Source organism: Melospiza georgiana, chromosome 3 (genome assembly GCF_028018845.1).
Source record: "Melospiza georgiana isolate bMelGeo1 chromosome 3, bMelGeo1.pri, whole genome shotgun sequence".
Taxonomy (NCBI): Eukaryota; Metazoa; Chordata; class Aves; order Passeriformes; family Passerellidae; genus Melospiza; species Melospiza georgiana.
This window is the reverse complement of record NC_080432.1, coordinates 81,975,889-81,996,417: the sequence shown is the minus strand read 5'-3', so window position 1 is coordinate 81,996,417 and position 20,529 is coordinate 81,975,889. Positions and strand designations below refer to the sequence as shown.

Here is a 20,529-nt window from a genome sequence, read left to right as displayed (position 1 = left end):
TGTAAGCAAAATAAAATTTAGAGGTAAAATCTAATCATGTCTTTCCCTTGTCATGAATGTAGCTAAGGAAAATCGGTTTTCATGCCCCTATTCCTCAGTCTTCACTTGATTTGTTTAGTGTATTGGGGTTTTTCTAGCTTTTATAAGAACCTGATTATGGCCTATTTTATCTAATAATAGATGACATTATCTAATGATACCTTCTCACCAGCTGATTGAATGTAGTACTACATATATATACATTCAGACCTGAGTTTTGCTACTTCTTGAATATTAACACAAATTGTAATTGAAATGCATCATTGCCTCCTGCAACTGTGTGATATATTGCTTTCTTTAGACTGTTTACTGCATAATTCTTATGAATATTAGAATTCCATAATTGAGATGCTTTGAGTGGGTCTGTTGGTAATTTAATATTTTTTAATTTTGTATACAGTCATTTGCTTTGTACCTTTTACCTAATTCCCTGCACATGAACCTAGGTCACATTTATTTCATATATTAATAGAGAAGCCTTTTTCTTCACCTTCCTGATGCAGAAGTATTTGCAGAAGCCTTTCCCTGCAAAAACAAATCTGGAATTAACCTGGAACTTATTTATTGCCTAAATTCTTCTGAATATGATGTGCTTGAGTTGTTTATAATGTGACAAAAAAACCCCTAAAGTCTCTTTTTCTAGAGGAACAAATAATTAATTTTGTTACCTTCCAATACGCAGGAGGTTAAGCTTTAAAATGCCCCATGGGATGAGTGATGAATAATTTTTGTTGTTAATTTTGATGAAATGGAGTGCAAGACCTTTCAGTTTTGGTTCCTTGCCACTCCTGTTTAACAGCTTACTGAAGCAGAGCGTTTAGAATCATGCTAAATTTTGTTAAATTTTCTTCATGATGGGAGTAGAAATGGAATAGTCATTGCTGTTCCTTGAGTGTGATGATTGCAAATTGAGAGCTTCCGGGCACTTCTCATCCTGAGAGATCAGTCCTTGAATCTGCCTACAGGGTAGGGGCCTCAGACATGTTTCATCGAAAGTGCTTTGCCTCCTTGAATATGACTTTATTTCAGCTGTGAAGTGCACCCTGAGTAAATGCAGAGGTTATACTGCCAGTTCATGTGGATTTACATGGGGATTTGTAAGTCTCACCTTATGGACTTGGCAAATGTAAGAAAATCTTTAAAAAAATCTAACTGTTCAATTTTAAAAATAGACAAGACTTCTCCTTTTCTCTGTAAACATATTCATGATTCCATTATGTTGAGATGCAGTTTTTGCAATTCTGTTTTATTTTTGTATATTTTAAACAGTCTCAGGGACTTCAGTGAGGAACTAGATCAGTTTTTTGTCAATAGGATAACATTCCACTCAAATATGTCTTGCACCTCTACATTGAAGAGTTCTAGCAAGTTTTTACATTCACTTTTCTTAATCCCAGCAAGGTTTGATATATAAAGTCAGGTATATGGGGAGAAAAATGCTCATTAATGATCCCTTTTACACATCTAATGTTTGGTGGAGTGCTTTGAAGAATGTTCTCAGCGATACAGTTTCCTGGTAGACATTTGGTCAATTTGATTATTAAGCATCAAAGATGAGTTTCATTTTAGCTGTAGGTATTATTTTGGCTAAATGATTTCTCAGCTTGAGTCTCCTTTTTTGACAATGCAGAATAAAATTATTTCTGGGTATCACATTAGCATGTGAAGACATTTATTTGGTATCTCATTTTTGTTGTTGTGCAACCTGTTATTTATTTTGTTCTTCTGTGTCTTCATGTATTGAGATGCTCTGGATAAAGTGGCACTGATAATTAGGTTTTTTTTCTCTCCTTTCCTACACCCTTCAAGGAGAAGACAATATAGAACACCTTTGTCTAGCTTGTACCAAGCTCCATCAAGCATTGGGTGATGGAAATATGCTTGGAAAAAGATTTAAAAGAAGAAACATCCTTCTGAAGACGTTATATAAACTTGTAGACATTGATTCAGATCCACTTTCCCTGAAGCTGGCAAAGATTATTCTGGCTGTAAGTGTTTTGAAATGCTCTTTGGTAAAATGCAAAGCTCAAAATCGTGAATTACAACTTGCATTTAATTTTTCATTTCATGCTTGTAAACTGTGTCTAAACTAACTCTTTCCTAAGTACAGTTTGCTTCCTCAGGGATACTAGTCTGCTGTCCATCTACATCAGCACTTGTAGCTTATTTTCTGTAGAGAAGTTACATCTGGGGAAGGAAGGAGGGGCACAAAATAGAATAGTTGGTGTATGGTGGCAGGAATATTGTATAGGCATGGAAAAGACACAGTGTTCTAAACTGGGGTACATGTGCAGGGATTTAAAAAATCCAATGATTATAAAATGTACACATGGAAATGAGGCTTTGTTTTTGAATAATATCTTGATCTTGTTCTGAAAATACCAAAGTGGAGGGGTTTTTTTTGAAGGTGAGTGAATGTAAATAATCTTTTGCATTAATATTTCTGGTTAAAACTCTCAATTAAATGTTGTGTTTCAGAACTTTTGTTCTGCAAAGCATGTATGGACAGTCACTGGTGGAAGGATGCCCACTAACATTGTGTTGTAGGCATGTGGGTAATGTGTATGTGTGTTGAGGGAGTTGTGTTCTCCTATAAGGCAGTGTAAGTTATGTTATTGAAAAGATACACTTACATAATCAGATACCACAGAGATGTTAAGTGGTACTTATTAAAAAGAAAGGTTCCTTTACAGACATTTTTCTGTGTAATCTTCCAAAAAGCATGAACCTAGAAGAAATTACCCTTGAAGTGTAGAGAAAAAGAAGAGAGATGTCATTGTATTTTTACCACCCTTCCTTCCCTTTCACAATCTCTCATCATAAGATCATGTTTTCTGACAGCTGAGAGTAAATTTCATTGTGACATGTACTGTTGTACTGGAGGTCTTTGTTGGTAGGGCTATAGATGCCAAACCACTGATTTCCATACAGAATTACTTTGTAAGGGAATTGTAGAAAAAAATCCTGCAAGTTATTGATATACTACCTGTTTATATTAATACATTAAAAGTTTAAAAGTGTTATTTTAAAGCCAGCACAGTTTGCTAAATGGAGTTTAAAATACCTGAGTTTCAGGTTATTCAGTTTCCTTTAATGCTGCATATATCTTCAGTTTGTTTTAATGTATTGTTAGGATTTAAGTTCTAATTTAATAGTTCTGTGAGAGTACAAGTGTGCCATGGTGTCTGAACTTGTAGCATGTTAGATGTGTTTTTGTATGCAGATCTTAGTTGTGATTTTATGTCTTTCAATTTCTTTGCAGATGAAAGTAGATGGAAAAAATCTTGTTAGTGTTTGCAAGCTAGCATTTAAAATTTGTAGGAATGAAAACAATTATTTCATCATTCAAAATGATACATTGTTGGGTATGTATTCTTTCTTATGTTTAAGTTGGATGTTGAAATTCAACAGTTAACGTTGTTTGTCTTTGAAAAAACATTTTCAGAATTAAAAATTCTGAAGAAAGACTAAAAACTGCCTGCCTAGGTCAAAGTGATGGTTGGTCTAGTCCAGTATTCTGTGTCTAAGTAGTGATGAGGATGAGGAATGCTGTTTAGGGGGAGCACAGGAGCCTGTGTGTTTTCTGTGATCTGTTTGCCCAGCACTACTCCAGCATCCAGAACTTTTCTGTTCTGTTAGGGACATTGGAAGGTGCATCCCTGCCTAATCCCTTTTTAGTTTCTGTGTCTTTTGTTCATTCGTTTGCCTTTTTGGATTTTCTGATTCTGTCTCCCTCCATGATGTCATAGAACAATTTCCAGAAATTCTCTGTGTGCTATTTTAAATCTATACATTTTTCTTTATCCCCCTGCTTATAGTTTTGCAGGATTTATAAGAGTTTGTACAGTCAGTTTACCTTTCACCTTGAGGATTTTTTTAAAGGCAGTCTTATCACATATCTCTGTCTTCTTTTCAAGATTGAGGCATCTCAGCCTCTTAGCTCTTTGAGCAGATATTGTGTCATTCAGTTGTTTTAGAAGTCCTTCTCTGTACCTTCTCAAACTCCAGTGGATCCTTCTTGAGATTTATGGAACAAAACTATCTATAGAATTCAAGCTGTGTCTGCACCAAATTTATAGAAATGAGATAATGCTGACTGTGGTGTTGGCCATCATCAGAGAGGATCTTGAGAATAGTCATTGGTTTTCTTATATTTTTTTATAGCTGCTGCTTCACATTGAGCCAAAGGTTTTGCAGAACTGTCAGCAATGTCTCTAAGATATTTTGTGTTTTTAACAGTGTTTGTGTCATGCACACTCACCGACCCTTTGCAAATATGAGAAATATGAACAAAATGAAAGTGTGCAAATGATACTCAGTATTGATTGAAAGTCATTCCTTTTGTTAAAACCTTAGTGTGTTTTATCAGTGTAGGCCTTGATCTTGCAAGCAGTTACTGCATCTGTATTAGTTAAGGCAGGGATGTATATTTTCTTAAATAGTTGAGAGTGTTCATGGTCTTAGTTTAGCACACAGTTGTCAGAAATGAAGACGTACCTTTCAGGTGGCAAGGAAAGGACTCACAGGAAACAGAACAGGATTGACTTTGGATACAGAAAAGTACAGTTTTGTAGAGATCAGCATCATACACAGCATTTGAACAAGTTGCATTTTTCTCTCATTTCCATCCTCATTCACTTTTCTTTCACTTGCTCTTCTTTCCCTGTATTTTAAAAACTAGTGAAGGAAAGAGCGTTGGTAGGTGTTGTTTTATTTGTTTATTCACTGTTTGTGTTTTGGACCCACCTTGTCCCAGAAGAAGATGTGACCCTGGCCTATCATCTTCCCAGATCTCTGTTACAGTCACTGGGTTATAGATTCAATTTTTTTTTCCTCTTCTGTCCTTATGAACTGTTTATGTGCAGTACAGCAGGTCCAGTAGAAGAAATAAGTTAATCCCTCATCCCAGAATAGACAACTACTGTTCAAGACCCTGTTTGAAACTGTGCAGAGCAGGAACCTGAAACTGAGTTCTCACATTGCCACAACCCAAATGATGTAATTGGTGAGGGTGGGAGTTTGGACAAGAACCTAGAGTGTGTACTTCATTCATATATATATATATATATATATATATATATATATATATATATATATACATATATACACACACACACCATTTCCTACAGCTTCAGTTTAATGATATAGGAAAATGTTTTTATTCAACTGGAACTGAATAGGAAGCAGAAATAAATAAATAAATATATCTTTGAATCAGTTATTAGAAGTTTAAAAGTATAATGTTGGTTAGGATTACTCATTTGTTTAAGATACCCCACTAAATTCAGAATGTCTCAATTTGACTGCAAAAGATACCTTAACCATGTGTTAACTGTAAATTTGAATATTTCAGATGTCTGACAGTGGTTGCACAAAGCAAAACTTCTATGTCAACTTTACCTACATAAAAAGTAAATCTAAAAAGACTATGAACAGATTTCAAATGTGAGAGTTGAATTGTGCCTTTTAGTGCTCGGTTTGAGATGCTTTAAGACATTTGATTTTTAATGAAGTAGTGGGAAGTACACAAAATTCCAGGCACACACAATCACTTTTGCAAATCTTGACTGAGAATTTCAATGATTCCTGCTATGTGTTTACAGCTTACATCAGTTCTTGAAGTCTAGGAGAACAAAAGTCGGGCCCATTCTCTCATTCATCAATAATTGTTTCTTGGTTTCAGTCCAAATATCCAATTTTTCTAGCCCACTTATTAGAAATGTAAGAGTTCAATCTGAGGGTGTTTTCCAGTTGCTAATCTCTTTAATGACTTGATTGTATCAGATATAAATTTTAATATTAGACTTTCTGAATGATGATTTTCCTTTTAGATTATTTGTTGCAGGTTCTGTGGAATGAAGATCTACAAACAAACCATGAAGCTCTCATCTATTGCATGGCAGCTCTAAAAGTCATGTCTGAAAAGGAAGCACTCCGTTTAAAAATGGTCAGCAAAGGAGCTATTGAAAGGTTTCTGGAATTAATGAAGCAGATTAATAATATAAAAGAACATGACACATATTTCTCCAAGCTGGGCCTCTTATTAGTCCAGGTTAGCATTTACTTTTATTTCTAAAAGTATGTACTTCAAGGACAAATTAAAAATTTAATTAGAGGGGATAAGCTAACCCTGTGTGCTACTGACAGAGTTGTGCCTATATTTCAATAGACTTATTTTTAAGAAGTTAAATGAAGTTGTTCAGGACCTAATGTAATTACCACAGATGTTTGTGTGTAGTCAGTTTTAAAGGCTTTAGAAATTCTGAAGTTAATAGAAATATTTTTATACCTAATAAACCAGTTTCTCATTACTACTTTATGTGCTGACGATATTCTGGATACTGTAGTAAACAGATAAAAATATATTTTCTATCTAAATTCTTGAAACTGAAATAGTAAATACAAGCTGGTTCTGCAATACTCTAGGAGATTACAAAAATTTTTTTATTACAAAACCAACACATTTTATTACAAGAATAATGCATTTTAAAAATGTGTAGGGAAATACAGCTGTGTTTCTTTGACAAAATGTTTTTGAAGAACTGTAATATAAGGAAAAAGTTGTTGCAAAACCAAACACTTTTTGAATCTTTTGAAGGCAGCAGGCTCAAAACTATTTTCGAATACAAAGCACCTTGATAAATGGTGGCTATGAAAACTAATCCTTGTCCCTAAAACTTTTTAAACCCATGTATTTTAGAAACACTGTGGGATGGATATTGTATTTACCAGGGATTTGCCAGATAGATTCCTGGCATTTGTTTGGAAGTTACTGACATAATGTTTAGCAAGTGGTTGAATTGTGAATTTTCAGGTACTTCATAGGAAAATACATTGGATAATTTTCTGAGGTAGCTTTTGTACTGGGTTTGTCAGCTAATTATGCCAGATTTCTTTAATTCGCTGCTAAATTATAAGCACAGGATTTTATACTTCTTGAAATTATATGAGAAAACAGCCTACATCATCACATTACTATTGGTGATTTTTGTCTGATTTTTAAAATCTTAGTAATAAAACTAATCAGTTTATTTCTAGGATTTTGACTATCTGCCTGATATTCCTTACAATTTTGCAGGAATGTTTTTCTTCCATTATTTGCCTGGAATAAATGTAGGTTTTTTTTAATCAAGGGTTTAATTTGCAAATATCTAAAAGGAAAATGTTGTATTTTATGCTTTCTTTAAAAAATCCCCCATATCTCTGCTTTTTTCAGTACAAATGGAAGTATAGCAAAACTCCTTTTGTACTGTTTGAATAGACTGGCTGTTTCTAAGAAGTTCTTGAGTGTTTTGTGGAGAGGTCAGTACTGACAGCTGTCTCTTATTGAGATTGCTCTTTCACTTGTTTGTGTTCTCTTCTATAATAGTACAGATACTTCGGTTTTCTTCCTCTTGGGAGAAAAGTAGTGATTCCTACTTCTATGGAATTCCTGTGTGACTTTCTCATATTGGTTCCTTCAACAAATCCATGTGCACTACTTCCTTTAAGTGAGTTATTTGATCAGTCATCACAGACAGATGAACGAGTAGTTCTGTTTTAGGGATGGTTGAGGAAAGTTTCTTCTGTGATCCATGTCTTCAGAATAAAGTTTTCATAGCATACTGCATCTTGTAGCAACAGATCAAATAGCCAGTGATGTACAGGAAAAATGCCTTCAGTTATAGAAAGCAAACTATATTGGAGGAGAAAAACACTTTGAATAGTCGCAGTGGTCTCTGAAGGAAGTTCTGCTATCTCTTAACCTTGGTAACTGAAGTATCCCATTTAGTTGGGACCAGCTCTTCATTCTTTATAATTGCACAATCACCAGATGGCAGTGTTATACATAATCTTGCTAGATCCTTTTTGTGGGAATAAAGTCCCTATCTGGTTTCTTCATTCTTCCACGATGTTTTTTTTTGTAGAAGTCATACAATACCAGAATAAAAATGTTAGTATTATTTTTTTTCCCTTAATAGAGGGCATGAAATCAGGGTCAACTTTGATTATTTTATGTTGCTTAACCTAAAAGTCTGTTAATATTTATACAAAATACAGTAATGCTTACTCAAAACCTAAGATTTTTAAAGAGTCACTGTAAAGATGTAATAAGTATTCCCTGTTCCTTAATTGAAAATCACTTAAATGTCTTCTCCTTTAAAAATAGCATTTGTCAGCAGTTAAATTTTCTGTTTGGGTGAATTTGATCTTTCATATGGCAACATAAGGTTTAGGACTGGTGGGGGTTGCTAAAGATAATTGTTATGCATTTCTCCCTGAAACATGGAGTCTGCTTGAAGCAATCACAGCATCTCTAGAATTCAGCTGCTGTCTGGCTAGCTTCTATTACTTTTCAAACTCTTCGAGTTTCAGTTGCACATTAACTGTGTTTTATGGATATATACTTCTGTGAAGTGCTGAATGCTGTTTTCTTGCACATTTAAGTGTATATGTTATTTTGCATTGCTTTTCCTTTCCAATCTGTCCTTGTCTAAAGGTTGCTCTTGATAGAATTTACTGCTTGAGGATTTTGAACCATCTAACTGTATCAAGCATTGAAAAATCTTACTCTCTTTTTGGAGACCTCTGTACCATCATCTATTGAATTTTTTCCTCGTTATCCAATATGTAAGTTTCTTTGCTGCAGTGAAAGCTCTTGTCTGCATTTGAACAACACTTTTAATATGTGGCTTATCCTTAATTTCCTTTATTGTGTCAATTGAAGCTTAGCCAGAATTCAAAAAATATCATCCTAGGCTGACTGAACATCTTGTATGTAAGCACTGAACGGAGTCACCTGTCTCTATTCCATATGACAAGAATTTTTCTAACACAACTTTTGAAAAGTAAAGTATTTGATCAGAATATATTTATTAAAATGTATCTCCAGTATTGTGTTGATTTTTGAAGCATCATGATGTGAGAATGAATATGCATCTGGAAATTTCTTTTGCAGTTGTTCAGTTAAAATAATAAAAAGTCCTAGGTGTCTTCTTAAAATATGAGTGATATGAAGCAAATGGCTTCTGTAGGTTCAGATTCTCTGTATTATGAATATAATATAAATTGCATTTTTAGTGCTGAAGTTAAATCCATTCACATACTTTTTTCCCTCTATACCTTGCTTCTCCATTTTGACATGTTGCACCTCCAGTTGCTCCATTACAGACCATCATGGGGTTGCTGAAGATTTGTTCTCTGCTGTCAGATTTGTTGAAGTAGGACAGCAAATTTGGCAGCTGCTGGAGAATGGACAGAATATGCAGAGTCCTATGTGCAAAAGCTGAAACACAACATCTTAACCTGCTCTTTGTCAAGAGTTTTTCTTTAAAATTAGCAATTACATATCATTGGATAAGCAATCCAATTTACTGATAAATTGCTTAATTTCCAGAGTTTTTTGTGATAAGAAACAATTTGAACAGATAGTTTTTGTGCCTTATCAAACTCCATTCAAAACCAATTTGAAATTAATAACTTCACTCTGAATAAGAAAACTTTGAAGAATTCCCATATCCGCATAAGATTGAATGACTTCATATTCATTTTGTAGTAAATTCTGGATTAGATCAAAATTAACTTAAATGTCATGGCTTGTCTGACCTTGTCATATGAATACTCTTGCCTTGGAAGAGAATCAAAATATTTCAAAATATTTAGTAGGTGATGCATTTGTTCATCTACCAGAGTTAGATTATGCTATAAGGTCCTTGAAATAGAGCAGTATAATCTGAAAATATTTTGGTTTCTTCAAATAGACCTGAGCACTTAAGCTTTTCATTTTTATTTTGATCATACAGTGGATTTCTTTTATCATGATTAACTTTTAATTTTTTAATTGGATAAATCTGATTGTGTGTTTGCCATTTGCAGTTATCATCAAAGTATATATTATATTTTCAATATTTAAATATAAGGATTTATTGAAGAATTATGCAAAAAATTCCTTTAAACATCCACAGAATTTCACCTAATTCCCTTGGTACGTGGCTGTATACATGCAAAATCTTAAAGCATGAAAGATCTTGTGTCCCTCATAGAAGGAGGTTACATGCAGGCAAGGACCGGTGTCAGTCTTGCATTTTGTTATCCCAAACACACCGCCTTGCTGCCCGCACGTTTCCTGTGTTATTTATTGTTATACCCAGCTGCACAATGTTAACAGGCGCGCAGCCTGCCGTGGGTGCTGTAGATGAGATGGGATCTGTGCTGTGCCAGTGGTTAATGAGTGTCCCACCCCCGTGTGCAGCTGACGGCCACTCTGCGCATCCTGGCCAGCTGCGCCCAGGCGCGCCGCCAGCTCAGCCCCGGCGCTGCCGTCCCCCAGCTCTGCGTGGCGCTGGAGCAGCGCAGCGGCGACAAGGACCTGTGCGTCTGGATTGTCAGCGTCCTCAGGTACGGGAACACAGCTCGGTGCGCTGGCACGTCCCCCTCCCTCCAAGGAGGCAGGACCAAGCGCTGACGTTGGAAGATTTACGTTGAACTCTCTTTTAAAAAACTCTTTTAATGACAATATTTTTTAATGATATTGTATGTTAATTGTGTCTCTATTAATGCTTACAGAATTGTGTAATTGTAGCCATGCAGACTTGGATTCATCATCCCCATGAAAAATATTTTGTTGTATTGTGTCATTGTTTGATCCCACTGATTTTGATTGAGTTTTTTAAAGTGACATTTCTTGTATTTTAAAGCTGTATAAATTATTAGGTATTTATTAATCCTGGTTTAGGCCACTTTCTCTTTTAATGAGAGATATTACACAAGGAACTGTGTATTGTGAAATAAAATACACAAGAGGGAAAATGTGACCAGTATTCATTGTTTTGAGCAATTACAGAGTGTTTGAGGAGATTAATCCCTGGGATCAGGGCTTGAGTGTGCAGATGGAAGTGCTGAAAGAATCTCAGTTTTATGAGCAGCCAACGGCTGCTTCCCGAGTTGTGCTTTTTAGAGGGAGAACAGTGTGAGTTAGTCACCACAAAGATCATTTTGTAGTCTGAATAGTTTCTCAGTCAAAAGTCTTCAGTTACCAAGCATCAGCTTGCAGTATTCAGTGCAAGATGGGCTTGCAAACAATGTAAGGATTTGGAAGAAGTTGTGAAATCAGCTGTTGGTAATTTCAGGAATAATGGGATTATAAATGCAATTTATGAATGATGTGCTGGATGAAGTATTTGCCATTGCTGCTTTGTTACTGCACTGAGTCATGTTGCCTGTGGCTTTATATTCAATGAGATTTTATTACAGATTTCTCCTCCTGTTCAGATGCTCCAAATTATGCATCACCTTCTCCTCTCTGGATGAGGTTGAGTTGTGCTTTGAACAGTGACAACATAAGGGGCTGGCACTCCTTCCTCCCCACAGCTGAAACCAGGCAAATCTGCTCCTTTGCTGTTTGTGCTATCTGTAAAGCATGTGAATGGCTTCCCCAGTTCCATGCTACCTTGTTCACATCTGTCTCTAGTTTTGTTCCTAATATCGAACTTTTGCAGTGATTATAGCACTTTGAGCATATTTAGTTCTTCTGAGGAGGGAGCATTTCTTTTACTTGGAAAATGCCATGAAAGGTGGGATAATGAGTTTGTAATTAAGTGTAATTGATACTTACACTGTAATTCTGATAAGGACATTTACTTGGTATAGAATTCAATACGGAGAAAAAATAACTTACCTTACTTAAAATGTCCTGCTGCTTCAATTTTTTTCCTCAAGATTAGAACTACATGATCCAAGAATACAAATTAGCCATAGAAATCAATTTCATTAGCTTCCTGGAAATTGCAGTCACAAAAAAAAAAAAAAAAAAAAAAAAAAAAAAAAAAAAAAAAAAAAAAAAAAAAATCTATATATATCTATATATACACTATGCAGGAAAGAGCTCAGATTTTAATTTTGTTTTGTCTTCTAGTAATACAGAATGATTAATGTCTCAATCAACTTTAGGCAACTTCTTCACAGAGAATGTGTTCAATCTATTCAGATTATTCATTCAATAAGACTGTAAATCTTCCTGTAATAAGTTGTAATTGAGCATCAACACAGATCTTTTGTGGTTTTGACTACATAAGAAGTAAGATGTTATCCTAGCTTGTTCTGTTATTGCATTTTTATGGTGTGACCAAAGCATGTCCAGTTCCCTGTTCTGGCAATGGGCAAGGTGAGCAGTGTAGGACTGGAGCAGCTGTTAGGAAATGTGCAGAGAGATAAGTCCTGCCTGCAAGGAGGCACAGTCTCTGTATTTGCTGGTGAGATGTGTCTCTTAGCACTGTTGCTGGCCTCACATTTCCTCTCGTCTGACTTCGCACATCATCTTGAAATTCCAATTCTCCCCTTTAGCCCTAAGAAGTGCTGGTGTTAGCATACTGTGCCCATATGGCAAGCAGGTTGGGAAGCTCCTTATGTTTACTTCTTCCAATAATGCACTCTGCCAAGGATAGCTGGGCTTCTGTTGTGCTCTTACATAACTGCACATGCCTCTGCTAGAAGTCAGAGTACTGGCATTCACTTCATTTGTTGGAAAATACAGCTCTGAGAATCAAAAGTGACTTTCTAAAAAATGTTTTGTGGAAAAAGTTCTTTTGTTCATTTATTCTTTTTTTTCTTTATAGCAAACTTTCTACCTACAATGACTTCTGTGCAGCTTTAGCAGACTGCTCCAGATGTTACATTGTATTTTTAGCCCTGCTAAACAAATACCAGAAGCAGCAGGTCAGTTTTTCATCTCTTGATTTTTATATATTAATCCTCTGATGTGTCTGTGTATTATTGTGTATAAGCTTGTCTTCAGTGTACTACTTTTATGCATTTACCAAATAAAAATTTTAAATGGTTGACAGCATTTCTAAATAGTAAATAATGGTAATGAAATAATTTAGATTAGAAATTCAAAGCAATACAGTTCAAAGTGGACAGTTGATTAACTTGTCTGTCCATGTGTAGAAACAATCCTTTGAGTACCTATTTTTTTCCTAGTTTTAAGAAATATTTTTTAAAGCAAAAATCTATTTGAATATTTAATTGTTGGAAATTGCTGGGCTTTCTCCTGTCCTCCTCAGCTGCAAAAGAAGTGTGACTTTTCTAGAGCTAAGCAATGTGAAAGCAGAGGAAAATATGTTCCATGCTGTCATGTAAAAAGGGGAGATTTACTCAACCCCTTTGTGTTTAATTAGTCTGTCAGAGCCCCAGGAAAGCCGTGACCCTTGTGCCCAACCAATGTATCAGTGTCCCATGATGGGACCCTTCACTAAGCAGTCCCACTGGATCTGTTCCACTCATTTATTCAGTGTCACACACCTAGCAGAGGAACCTCCTCCTCCTTTACCCACTCTGGGCAGAGGGCAGTGCCCTTGGAGGACTGCATTAACAGTCTGCAGACTGACACTCTTCATTAATAGAATTGTGAAAGGTTAAGGTTTGAGACTTGCCAGTGATAGTAACAGACTGCAAAAAACATATTGAAATCAATATACTAATTTAAAGCAATGTACTAACAAGCCCTATATAATAATGATAATGATGACGATGATAATAATAATAATAATAATAATAATAATAATAATAATAATAATAATAGTAATAATAATAATGAGACAATCATTCAGCATGTAGAGATCACATTTCTTACACAGTAGGCGCCCCTATGACAGAGAAGACAGATTCAGCTTGTCGACTAATCCCAGAAGTTACAGTGGAGTCTTCCCCCATTTCTCCCCATTCTTAACTCATTTTTATACTATTTCTTTATGTTTAGGTGGAACTTGAGTAGCTTTGGTCATACCTCTTAGTCAGTGAGAAGTGATTGTACTGGGGGGTGGATATCTCAGGATAGTACCCGAGATAATCTTGGGATGGGGACATGCATTAGTCCAAGTAGAATGATTTCACAACAGTTGCTGATTCAAGAGCAGGACATTTTCCTTTATCTCCCTTGGTTTTCAGCTGCTGTGAGGCTTATCAACTAGAAGGTACCACTGAGTTCCCTCCTCTGCAAGGGTTTCAACACAGTGCCTGGCCGTCATGTCTCCACTCTGCTCCACCCTCTGTTGGGTCCCCATTAGTGTGTGGGAGGTCAGATATGCTGACCATGTTTCATCCAGGCAGTCCAACTGTGTTTTTCCCTGTCAGTTCCATACCATTATTTTTTTAACTGTAGTCATCTTCCCATCTTATGTAACTGCATAAGATATCAAAATGTATCTCTCCTTTACCAGAGAAAACCACATGCCTGGAATACTTCATTTGGGATGTTCATGTAGACATAAATGTTTAGACTTTGTCAAAATGCCTTGTATCATGAAGTCAAATTCTGAGTATAGTTGCTGCCAACTTTATTAGAACTCCAGGGGTGTTGCTGTATTATCCTGCTGTATCACAGTGATCTTTCTTACATTTACTGAAGATAAAACTCAGAGCTCGGTGCAGGATCCCAGTCTTAGAGATTGATACATTGGTAAGAGTGGAGTGCCCTGTGTAGGGCAAATTACTCAGCCCTATTGCCAGGTAAGTTTTAGGAAGAAAATAATTTTTATCTCAAGCATAGATGTTCAAATGTGGAACAAGGTTTCAAAACAGAGAATATTGAATTACATTAAGATCCATCTTAAAAGTAAGGAACTTTCTTGGCTGGTCAGCATCTAAACTAGTTTGAGATAATTTAGTTATCCTGTTCAGTTTATCCCAGGGTTAATAATTCTTGGGGATTTGTTGGAAGGAGGTCTTTTGGGTTGCTATCATTGAAGGGAATTAATGAAGGTAGCTGGATTGACTATACTGAACAATATTCTTTCTCTTGCCAAATACAAAAATAATTTGTTCCTTTCCTGTTTACCAGCATCCTTGTTTTCTATGATAATGCACATGGAAGAGGAACAAAGATTAAGTTGTTTCTCTTCTAAATATCTGCTGTAGCATATCTGATTATTTCTAGGTTCAGACTGCTCTTGCATAGCTTTGTCTTCACAGACACTTTAGTAAAATACTATGTAAATGCTATGTAAATAACATGAAAAATGTCAAAGGTATCAATTTTCCTAGATTTATAGTTGTTCTTCCTTGTGACCATTGAATTAAAAACTCAACAAATTATGGAACCGAGATTAAGGATCTTTAATTAAGTAAACTTAATCTGTCATGTCAAGGGTAGCTTTTCTAGGTTCCTGAGATAATGGCTTTGTGTCATAATGAATTGTAGGTTCATATCTACCTCAAATTGTTGTTATTTAGTATTCATAATTCAGCTTCTCTTTTGGCTATTATGTGGTCCTAAAATACATCTTTCTTCACAAGGTTAGCATTGCATTTTGTGTTAAATTGTCAGTTGTTTTATCAAAATACAAATGAGTAAAGAAGTAGCTTGTGTATTAGAAAAAACCTTAGCTATTACATTGTGTTGATTATATATGCAATGTCTTCAGAATAATTATGTCTTACTGCAGTTTTGAAACAAACATACAATTGTAAGTTGTCAGCTTAGTGAAGCCCTGCAGAAACAAAAAGAACATAGAGAATGTAATGCACCACTTTTTCTGTAGTATGTAATAAACACTTGAGCTGTGTGGAGTGCAAATGTTTTTCCTGAGGTTTAGTTGGCACTGCTCGTCTTTTTTTTTTTAATGTTGACAGCTAATGAGTTACAGTATGAGCTGGTGTGTGTTGAAAATAAGTGAAGTAACAACAGTGTGAGTAAAATTGTCCACTGTGGGAAGAATCAAAGAGAAGGAAAAATCATCATTATAAAAGCATTAAAAATCTTCAGGACTAAAAAGTGATATGTGAAAAAAGGAAGTGTGTGTATGTGTGTTTCTGAGTTTTCAGGTTGCAGATTTTGTAGGATCAGGCTTTTTGCTGGCAGTCATAGCAGTAAGAAACACAGGGGAAGAAGTAGAGGAGAACTGGCATTCAGACTTTCTCAAGGGCTGTCATAATTGTGACTTTAAAGATAATTATTAAGTACTGTGAAAGTAAAAATGGGAGCCCTGGAAATAGGGATAATGACTTGCACCCACACCACACACTGAATTCCACAGTTGCAACCCAAATAGTCTCTGTTCTTTGCCCCACACTGCAGTTATAACTGTTTTCCCTTTTTTTCTCAGCTCATTTTCTCTCTTGGGTGAAGGAGTCAGAAGAAATGAAAGAGTAATGATTCAAGTCTATGAGGCAGACTTTTGGGGAATTTGAGTTGGCAAGACTTGGTAATACCATGTGTCACAGTCTTAGGTGGGGAATACAGAAGACTGGAAAAGCTGAATCTTCAGGGCTGGACTGGGGAAGTCAATCGGGCTTTTACACACATCTGAAGTATGCATTCATGGTTGGCTTTGGATCTTACTTGTGTGGAGTAACAAAAAAAATCCTTGGTGGTTGCCACATGCTGTCAAAACTGTCAGAAGTGTTTGTGTAATTTCTCTGTCTCACAGGATAAGCTTTGAATGATTCTGCTTCTAGTCAGCATTGTAGACTTTTGCCCATCTCAAGAAATCTTCTAGCAGGGTTCTGTTCCACTTCCCCACATCATTATCATCTCTAAGCTTTCCAGATAAGCTGCATCAAGAGTGACTTTCTCAGGCTGTGGTTAATATCACAAGTCACAAGCAGGCCGTGCTTTTGGAACAGAGACATTGCCTAATAGGACAGTAGCTTCTGTCAATAAGTCAGGACCTACCTGAGCTTAGGTGGCATTTTGGGGTCCTGCCAGCTTCTGTGTCAGGTTTTATCAGTTGGGAGTCTGCTTTCAATCCTAAGAGCACAAACACAGGGTGTGATACTAAAATTTGTATAGGAGCAATCTTATGCCTGTTGTATAGAAAGGTCCCCTTACACCTTGGTGTTCCTCATTTTGAAATTGGGAAGCATTTTTTTAAGAATCTGACATCACTGGATGCAGTAATTGCCTATTGAGCAAAATGATAATTACATTGGATGACACGAGCAGTTCATCCAGTCTGCTCTTGATACTCAGCAATGGTGAGATTCAGATGTCTGGAGAACGGTAAAAACGGAGCAGGCTTTTATGATACTTCCTGTGTGTACTTACCAAACCCCCAACTCTTTCCAGTTTGGAAACACCCTCAGCCAGCTGTGTATGAAATAAACCTCAGCTGACTTCTTTTCTATGAAATTCTACAGTTTCTCTTCTACCCCATATAAACTTTTAATGTCTTACAGATCCATTGACGAGGAGTTGTATAGCAAACAATTCCTTTTGCCTATTTTGAATTTTGCCTTTACTGTCTTTATTTGAGGCCTTCTGGTTATTGTATTGCAAATGTGGTAAAGCCCACTGTTCATTTCGCACCTCCCTTGATTTTCTAATTGTTTATCCTACTCTCTTCAAGTTACCTCTTTTCCATGCTGAGGAGTCCTTGCTTACATAGCCCTTTCTGATAGAGAGACTGTTCCATGCCATGGTGTATCCACGTTGCTTTTCTCATAACATTTTCCAATCCTGATTCCTGTCTCTTTTTTTGAAAGGAAGAAACCAGAACACAGCACTTAAGATGTGACTATATTGTAGATATATGTGCCTGCATAAATTTATTTCCCAATAATTCCCAATACTTTATTTATTTTCTTGATCTGTGTTCATTAAACTCTGTCATTAACTCTGAGATTGCTCTGTAGGTAGATATGGTTGGTTTAAAAGCTGTAATTTTATACAGAAAGATATGTTTGCCTTGTTCTTTTCCATAGATCCTTTAATGTGTAAATTAATGCATTTAAATTTCATCTGCCATTTTATTACCAACTGACTACAATTCTTTTTCAGCTTTTCAGTCAACCTTCATCTTATGTACTTTGAATATCATGGTGTAATCAGTACATTCTTCCATATCACTGCTGCTGCCCATTTTCTGTGTTTATGGCCAAATTGATCCCAGCACAAAACCTTGGGAATTCCACTGGTCATCTTCCACCATTGCAGAAACTGCTGATTTACTCTGTTTTACATCCTCTAATCATTCATCTATACCAGGACATTCTCCCTTACAGCATGACTCCTTAGTTTCACTAGGATTTTTGTGAGTGACTTTGTTAAGTCTCCTGGAAAGTCACATGGGTGATATCAGATGGGTCTTTTTTATGCATGTTTGTTAATCCCTTCAAAGAACTCAGTAAATGCATAAGGAAGAAATTAGAAGTCTTAAAGCTGATTGTGTCCACTAGTTTTTTCGTTTTTGTTTTTTTTTTAATGGTCTCTTCTCATTTATCTGGTCCAGACACCAGACTTTATTCTCACTTGGAATCTTTTCATGTTTGTTACCATTATAGGAGGTTGCATAGTGCTGTTAGTAATTAAGCTATTTAATTAATTATTTCTTTTAGAACTGTTGGATAATTATCCAGTCTTAGTGATTGGTTACTCTTTGTTTTGTCAGTTTGTTCCTTAAAGTTGTTTGTGATTGCTTCACTTTTGGACAGATGGCTCTGATGAGCCTTCCCTGGAGAATGCTGTCTCATTGAGATCTCCCAGTTGCTTCTAGAGTGGGCATGAATCAATGCAAAGAACTCATTTAGCTTCTCTGCAATTACATTTTCTTCTCTCAGTGCTCCTATTTTATCCTGATCATCAATTAGTTCTTCAGATTTTGGCAAACTTCCCAGTCCTGATGCATTCGAAAAGATTTGTTATTATTTTTGCATCTCTTGCATCAGCTTGAAGAACTGCACTTATTTTCAATTATAATTTGCACACTGCTTTACCTGGTTGATTTAGCAATCAGTTTGTCAGAAACAATTTATTGAATGAAGAGATGTTGCCTTGTCATCCTCTGTAAGGACTTGTCCACATTTATCAGGTTCACTGATAAATGCCTGGGTGCCCAGCTTCCTTCCCAAATGCATCTACCAGTTAGCAGCTCCCAAATCAGCTTATTGTCCTCTGTGAGCCAGCAGGCTTTTGCTTGTGAGACTTGCTCTTGTCTCCCCCAAAGAAAAAACCTTGTTTCAGGGCTGTTGAATGTCCTCTTTGCTCTTGGGAGTGCTGCTGTGGGGAAGGTTGTCACAGGTGAGGCCTCTAACTGCAGGGAATTTTCCCACTGTGTTTCTGGCTTTATTGATTGGGCAAAGGCTTATGTGCATGTGGTGATGCCTGCTCTTCCTGGCTGGTGTTTTGGCTGCTTTATGGATAACTCTGTGATGAGCTCCAGGAACCCACCATCTGTCTGTTTCAGTCACTCATAGAACGTAAGTCATGTAGTGCCCAAAAGCAACCTCAGGCTCTTCCTTACACACTGTAGTGCTGCACCTGTGTTTAGTCAGGTCCACATTTGCCTTTTAAATGCTCTGAGAGTGTTATTGATGCTCTGTTCAGTGCTGTCACACTCTTCTGAGATTCCAAAGGGCTTTTTTATTAACGTTGTACTGGGGGCAATGGTGTGTTCCTGTGTCTACTGCTTGCTTCTAAATAAATGGTTATCCAGTGCTGTCCCAAGTGTTCTTTGGGTTTTGGTTACTCCCTTTTTCTCTGTGTCATCCCTCATTTGGGCTGAGGACAGCTGTTTGTGTGACAGCACCATACATCGTGTCAGAGAACTGACCCAGCTTCCAATAACCATGAAGCTGAAAAAAGAACCCCAATCCTTTCCTGGTTATTATCTGCATTGCTATCCTGTCTAGTTTGTTGAACAGCCATACAAATGCTTCCTTGATCCCAAATACTGAGGCAGCAATGTGGGAGAAGAAAGAAACTCTGTATGGAAAGGAGATTGAGTGCTGTTTATGGCACTGCTTGTGCTGAAATGCTCGTCAAGGTAACCCTACAAAGAACTTGCGTTGATAATGTGGTTCTTTTCTCCTACATGTGCCAGTACATATTTTCAGTTGGATTCCTCCTCAGTGTAGCCCAACATTGTAATAGTGCCTAGGACAATTTTAAAAAGGAAATTGATCAGTAATGTAATTGATCACTAAAGAACAAAAGAATACAAGACTCTTCTCCAGTATTTTGTGTGTGTACTTGCATATTTGTTACTGATCAGTCATTCTCTCTGAATTTGCTTCTATTTCCAAGAAGGAAGTAGCAATTCTAGGATAGATATTCTGACAACTCTGAAGGAATTTTCCTGCTCATAAAGGTGAATAACTACAGAAGGTCACTCTTTCCCTACAGTATGATTTCAGACAGTGTGCTGAGCTGAAATGTGTTTGGGCTTCTTCCTAAAGCTTTCATTTTTTGGGGTTGTTTGTTTTTTCTTTTGTTTGTTTGGTTTTTTGTGGGTTTTTTGGCTGGAAGAAAAAGCAAAAATGTTAAGAAAAGTGTAGAATATTTGATCTGTACACTGAGTGTAAAATTATCAGAAATGCAGTGTTCAGAGTTTGTAATGAACCAGTTGGCATGTATCATATAGAAACCTGCTGTTCTGGTGTATCAAAAGATACAAGTGAGTGTATGTAATTACTAGATAGATAAACAATAAAATATCAGTAATAATAATACTGCTTGGTGAGACACACTGCTATAAAAATATGTTATTGTAATTTTTGTTTTAACTTCTGTAAATGATG

At 36.3% G+C, this 20,529-nt stretch overlaps 1 protein-coding gene across 5 annotated transcripts in view; it reads left to right on the top strand.

The window, feature by feature from the left end:
- The window catches only part of ARMC2 (armadillo repeat containing 2), a 68,944-nt gene that overhangs the window by 24,801 nt on the left and 23,614 nt on the right, over positions 1-20,529 (top strand). For all 5 annotated transcript variants that reach the window (XR_009114296.1, XR_009114297.1, XM_058021396.1 and 2 more), the window contains exons 9-13: positions 1,849-2,027; positions 3,302-3,404; positions 5,871-6,091; positions 10,271-10,416; positions 12,633-12,732. Coding sequence is in view for 3 of the 5 variants with exons in the window: in XM_058021396.1 (XP_057877379.1) it covers positions 1,849-2,027; positions 3,302-3,404; positions 5,871-6,091; positions 10,271-10,416; positions 12,633-12,732 (749 nt within the window). In the remaining 2 variants the exon portion in view is untranslated. The remainder of the gene's footprint in view (positions 1-1,848; positions 2,028-3,301; positions 3,405-5,870; positions 6,092-10,270; positions 10,417-12,632; positions 12,733-20,529) is intronic.